This window comes from Papio anubis, chromosome 20 (assembly GCF_008728515.1).
Source record: "Papio anubis isolate 15944 chromosome 20, Panubis1.0, whole genome shotgun sequence".
NCBI lineage: Eukaryota > Metazoa > Chordata > Mammalia > Primates > Cercopithecidae > Papio > Papio anubis.
This window is the reverse complement of record NC_044995.1, coordinates 32,471,647-32,477,646: the sequence shown is the minus strand read 5'-3', so window position 1 is coordinate 32,477,646 and position 6,000 is coordinate 32,471,647. Positions and strand designations below refer to the sequence as shown.

General features: G+C 55.1%; 1 protein-coding gene across 9 annotated transcripts in view; it reads right to left on the bottom strand.

The window, feature by feature from the left end:
- Positions 1-903: 903 nt before the first annotated feature.
- The window catches only part of PBX4 (PBX homeobox 4), a 57,187-nt gene continuing 52,090 nt past the window's right edge, over positions 904-6,000 (bottom strand). For 6 of the 9 annotated variants that reach the window (XM_009193968.4, XM_009193969.4, XM_009193973.4 and 3 more), the window contains 3 exons: positions 4,026-4,182; positions 2,878-2,984; positions 904-1,303 (listed from right to left, as the gene is read on the bottom strand). In XM_009193968.4, coding sequence (XP_009192232.1) covers positions 1,211-1,303; positions 2,878-2,984; positions 4,026-4,182 — 357 coding nt within the window. In that variant the 3' untranslated portion in view covers positions 904-1,210. Of the gene's footprint in view, positions 1,304-2,877; positions 2,985-3,744; positions 4,183-6,000 lie in introns of those variants that run through there. The other 3 variants (XM_009193975.4, XR_002518930.2, XR_002518931.2) reach the window with 3 other exon arrangements.

Here is a 6,000-nt window from a genome sequence, read left to right as displayed (position 1 = left end):
CAAAACAAAACAAAACAAAACAAAAAACCCCAGCAAAACAGCAAATAGAACAAAACCCGAAAAAAGTGCAAAACTAATTCCCTGTAAAATTCTGAGTTCTGAACATATAAATAAATATGTATAATTGAGACAGGGTCTCATTCTGTTACCCAGGCTGGAGTGCAGTGGCATGATCTCAGCTCACTGCAGCCTCAACATTCCGAGCTCAAGTGATTCTCCTGCCTCAGCCTCTTGAGTAGCAGGGACTAGAGGCATGTGCCACCATGCTAATTAAAAAAATTTGGGGGCGGGGGTCGGGCGCGGTGGCTCACGCCTATAATCCCAGCACTTTGGGAGGCTGGGGCAGGCGGATCACTTGAGCTCAGGAGTTCGAGACCAGCCTGGCTAACATTGTGAAACCCTGTCTCTACCAAAAACACAAAAAATTAGCTGGGCATAGTGGCAGGCACCTGTAATCCCAGCTACTTGGGAGGCTGAGGCGGGAGAATTGCTTGAACCTGGGAGGCAGAGGTTGTGGTGAGCCAAGATGACACCACTGCACTCCAGCATGGGCGACAGCGAGAATCTGTCTCAAAAAAAAAAAAAAAAAAAAAATTCTGAAAGCAGAATTTTTTTTTGTAGAGACGAGGTCTCACTACGTTGCCCAGACTGGTCTCAAACTCCTGTGCCCAAGCATTCCTCCTACCTCGACCTCTCAAAGTGCTGGGATTACAGGCATGAGCCACTGCGCCCAGTCAGGACATTTTAAAATCAGAACAGAATGATACGATTCCACAGAAGATAGTGTTGGGAGTTGGTGCCTGAGCGGCGCAGATGAGTGACAGAATCACAGCACACATGACACTGCAGCTGTGACCGGTGTCAACTACCACCCAAAACAAATCTGGTGAACAGACATCGGAATTAAAATAAGTCAAAAATTTTAATGGGAAAATCTGTGCCAAGTCCTAGAACAGACAATTCATAGCGTTACCATAAAATTACTATCAAAAAAACAAACTGAGGTGGGAGAATGAGTAGCGTTTCAGGCCATCTCGAGTCCCAGCAGACACATGAGCCAGCGCCATGGGCCCGGCTGAGGAGGAGGGGCTCATGGGCACCACCACCCATCTGGGTTTTCTGAGGTCATTGGCGGCACGTTCAATAACAACGCAGGGGCTGGCTACACATGGCAGCTCACGCGGTGCTCTTTCCTGCTTATCCCCAAAACTTAATTAGACACACTGGAGTTGATGCTGCCAGGGTCTCCAGCAGGTGACGCAGTTGCAGGTCGGGGGGTGGCACCCCGCCAGCTACCCTGGGTCTGAAACGACAGAGATCAAGCATCAGAGGGGTGGCCATGAGGCTGGTGACTACCTGGCTCTCGTGCCGCAGGTGGAGCCTCCAGGGGTCCCTGGGGAAGCTTGGAAAAGATCCACAGATGACCTCCAACCCAGTGGAGGAGGGAAGGGATGGAGGGGTCAGCCCTGGGTCACAGCTGGCCTTGCCACCTGATATGGGACATGGACGAGCTTCCCTGGCAGGAAAACTGGCCTCTAGTGGCTTCCCTGGGGCTTGGGCAAAGGACTGACTGGCATCAGGTATAGCAAGGGCTCCTGCCCGGCAAGGGACAGGGAGACAATGTCAGGCCTGGAGCCCACGGCGACACCTGGAGTGTCATGGTGAGACTCGGTGGGAAAAAGGGGCTCTGAAACCTGGCCCAACACTGGTCTGACTGGGCAGCAAGGAGGACGGGAGGCATCCACTTGTCATGAGGGGTGGGGGCTCTGTCTGCAGTGCAGAGATGGCGTCAGGTCCAAGGGTGCTAAGACGTTTGTCCACAGGACCCACCCCCACTACAGTGGGCACCGTACAGGCTAAGGAAGTGGCTGGGACTGCTCTGCCCGTGAGTGTGGGAGCACCACCCGGGGGGCACTCTGCACTGGGGTGGACACTCTACACTCTGCTGGCGTGTAGTCAGGTCCCAGGGGTGCAAAGGGCAAGGTGAGGCCCCTCGCGTGTGTCCCTGGCTGGGGGCTGCATGGTGATGGGGGGCAGCTGCCACAGTAGGGCAGTGTGGGACATGAGCTTCCCAGGACCAGGCGGGACCCCACAGATGGCACAAGGGGCATCCATTCTCTGAGCCCCTGGGAGAGAGTGGTGAGTTGGGAGGGGCACCCGGCTCTGCAGGGCCCTGGCACACGCTGCACAGCCTTGCGCCTGTGCTGGGCATGTCACACCCGGGCCTCTGCAGTGTCTTCGAGACGGTCCCCACTTATGGCCTCCCCTGCCGCTGGGGTCAGGCCCCTGTGGCCACCAAGGGGGAGTGGGAGGCCATGGGGCCTGGGTGGGGTGGGTGTGTCAGCTGCCTCAGACCCCTGGCTCCTTTTCTTCACGGTCGCCAAAACAAATCCTCACTGTGGTCAAGCAGGGCGCCCTCAGTTCCCCATCAGAGCAGCAGGAGAGGAGGTGCTGGCACAAGACCTGCCTTCCCGGCCAAGCTGTGGCACTGAGGGCGCCAGGTCTGAGCCCAAGGGAAGGTCCTGTCTCTCCTCTGCTTGCTGCCTGCCCCTCCCTCTCGAGGGAAGGACACCATGTCCTTCCACACTCCTTTAGGAGGCGCCCGTCCCCTCCACAGCCACAGCCCTCATCTTGGGGCTCATTCCCACTGACTGTTCCCAGCGGCTGCAGTGGTGACAGGTGGAGGTGGGGGAGGGCGCAGTCATTACAGAGTGGGGCCCTGCAGAGCTGTGCCCTGGTGGTGGCCACACAGCATGGCCTGTGTGACTGCTGGGACCTTTGGGGGAGCTGCCCCAAGGCTGAGGGCTGACTGACAAGATGGCCTTTCTGAGGACCTGCCACCCATCTGGGTGCTGTGGGACGGTGCCTGAGACTCACCTGGGACTGCAGGCAGCCTCCCCCAGGAGGAGGCTGGAGAGAGGTCAGCGTCCGCAGGGTGAGGAAGGCCTCCCCAGCACTGGGCAGCGGGAAGGGTCCAGAGGAGCCTGGAAGAGGTGGGAGCTGGGGTGGGCACAGTCGTGGCACCTCCTGGGGTGGGACCCACCCAGCCCCTCAGCCGACAGGAGGCCTCGAATGTGGCTCCTGCTCCTCCTCAGCATCTGGCCTCTGCTCCTCAGCCCCCCATCCCAGGGAGGCCAGCAGGGTCCTCCCCACCACACTACTAATGTCCTTTCATGTCTTGTTTTTTTTTTTTTTTTGAGACAGTCTTGCTCTATCACTCAGACTGGAGTGCAATGGCATGATCTCGGCCCACTGCAACCTCTGCCTCCTGGGTTCAAGTGATTCTCCTGCCTCAGCCTCCCGAGCAGTTGGGACCACAGGCACTCGCCACCATGTCCTGCTAATTTTTTTTTTTTTTTTTGAGACGTTGTCTTGCTCTGTCACCCAGGCTTGAGTGCAGTGGCACAATCTTGGCTCACTGCAAGCTCTGCATCCCAGGTTCACGTCATTCTCCTGCTTCAGCCTCCCAAGTAGCTGGGACTATAGGTGCCCGCCACCACCATGCCCAGATAATTTTTTGTATTTTTATTGGAGACGGGGTTTCACCATGTTAGCCAGGATGATCTCGATCTCCTGACCTCGTGATCCGCCCGCCTCGGCCTCCCAAAGTGCTGGGATTACAGGCGTGAACCACTGCACCCAGCCCATGCCCGGCTAATTTTTTTTTGTATTTTCAGTAGAGACAGGGTTTCACCATGTTGGCCAGGCTGGTCTTAAACTCCTGACCTCAGGTGATCCACTCACCTCGGCCTCCCAAAGTGCTGGGATTACAGGCGTGAGCCACCGTGCCCAGCCCTTTCATGTCTTTTCTTATCAGTATCACCATTCTGTCCCCAAAGCACAGGTATCTGTTAGTTGGGATCATGGCCAAGAGGAACAGAACTCTCACAGTTGAAACAGAGCAGAGTTACACAGAGTTGACCACTGGGGGAAGGGCGATATCGTCCCACTGCGGCCTCCCCAGATGCAGCTCAGTGGCCGTCCACGTGGGTACAGATGACTGTCCCTGGGCCAGCCTCACTCACCGGAGCTGGGTGTTGACAGGCAGCTGGCATGGTTCCCTGGGACCCCAACTTCGGTGGTATCCGCAGCTGTTTTACCCATGTAAATGGTAGCTTCTTCTTGAAACTTCCCCATGTTCTTTTTATACCGGATTCTTTTGTTGCCAAACCAGTTGGAGACCTGTGGACACACAGGAGTCACTGGAGCAGCTGACCCGGCAACTTCTGAGACACAGTCTGTGGGTTCCCTGCGGTGCCCATTGCTCCCACTGCCTTACAAGACAACACTGCACCCTGGGGCTGTGAAAAGACCGGGACTGAGAAGGTGGCGCCCGCTGGACCACGGACCCAGGGAGATGTCCACGTGGGTTGAGGACACCCTGGAGCCGGCATGTCTTAGAACTCTGCTGCCTAAAACCTGGTGTTGCTGGAACTTGGACCTGGGATGGGGCTGGAAGGAAAACGAGACTGAGATGGGCGGGGAGGGACAGCGCCTCTGGCTGCCATTGCAGCAAGGCAGCAGGTTACTTTCCGTGTTCGCTTCAGGAAAAGTGAGAGCCAGGGAGACCTGGGGATCCAGTAACTGTGATCAAATCCCAAACTTATCAAATGAAAACAAGGTGAACTCTGAAGGGGTAGTTGGAATGTACCAGGTGCTAGGCTAAGCACTCCTCATATATTCATATATTTTTCTTAATTTTAATTAAAAAATTGTTTCTTGGCCAGGTGTGGTGGCTCACGCCTATAATCCCAGCACTTTGGGAGGCTGAGGTGGGGGGATTATCTGAGGTCAGGAGTTTGAGACCAGCCTGGACAACATGGAGAAACTCCGTCTCTACTAATAATACAAATATTAGCTGGACATGGTCATGCACACCTGTAATCCCAGCTACTCAGGAGGCTGAGGCAGGAGAATCCCTTGAACCTGGGAGGCAGAGGTTGCAGTGAGCCAAGATCGCATCACTGCAATCTAACCTGGGCAACAGAGCGAGACTGTCTCAAAAAAAAAAAAAAAAGAATTTTTTTTAGAGATAGGGTCTCGCTCTGTTGCCCAGGCTGGTCTCAAACTCCTGGGCTCTAGAGCTCCTCCCGCTCTGGCCTCCCAAAATGCTGGGATTCCAGGCCCAGCCTCATATATCGTTCTGCCTCATTCTCATGAGGACCTGGGAGGCAGCTGTTATCGTCCCTGTTGTATGAAAGCAGAGGCAGGAGAAAAAGGAGCTGGTCCACCACCAAGGTGGAATCAGCCCAACTCTGACTGCAAACTGGCACTGCAGTCCCCCAGGGAGGGGCTTGTCACCTTTGGAGGCACTGCTGATGTTTGGGGTCTATCTGCTCTGTGGGGGCCGTCCTGGGCACTGCAGCGTGCTGAGCGGCATCCCTGGCCTCCACCCACTGGGTGCCAGGAGCACTTCCCTCCTCCAGTTGTGACAACAAAAATGTCCCCTGGGTAGATTCACATGGGTGAGCACCCCAAGGCTAGCGCCTTCCTACAGGCATGGAGACATCCTCAGATGCCCACCCAGGGCCACATTTCAGTATCCCAAAGCAAGTAAAATAAACACATAGTGTAATAACAAACAGAAATGAAACAGCCAAGGGACAGAGAAGGATTGTGGATGACCTTTGCTACTTCAAACTTTTTTTTTTTTTTTTTGAGACGGAGTCTCGCTCTTTCGCTCAGGCTGGAGTGCAGCGGCGCGATCCCAGCTCACTGCAACCTCTGCCTCCCAGGTTCAAGTTTTGCCTCAGCCTCCCCAGTAGCTGGGACTACAGGCACGTGCTACCAAGCCTGGCTAATTTTTGTACTTTTTTTTTTTTTTTTTGGAGACAGAGTCTCACTCTGTTACCCAGGCTGGAGTGTGGAGTGCAGTGGCATGGTCTTAACTCACTGCAACCTCCGCCTCCCAGGTTCAAGTGATTCTCCTGCCTCAGCCTCCTCAGTAGCTGGGATTACAGGCATGTGCCACCAAGCCTGGCTAATTTTTGTATTTCCAGT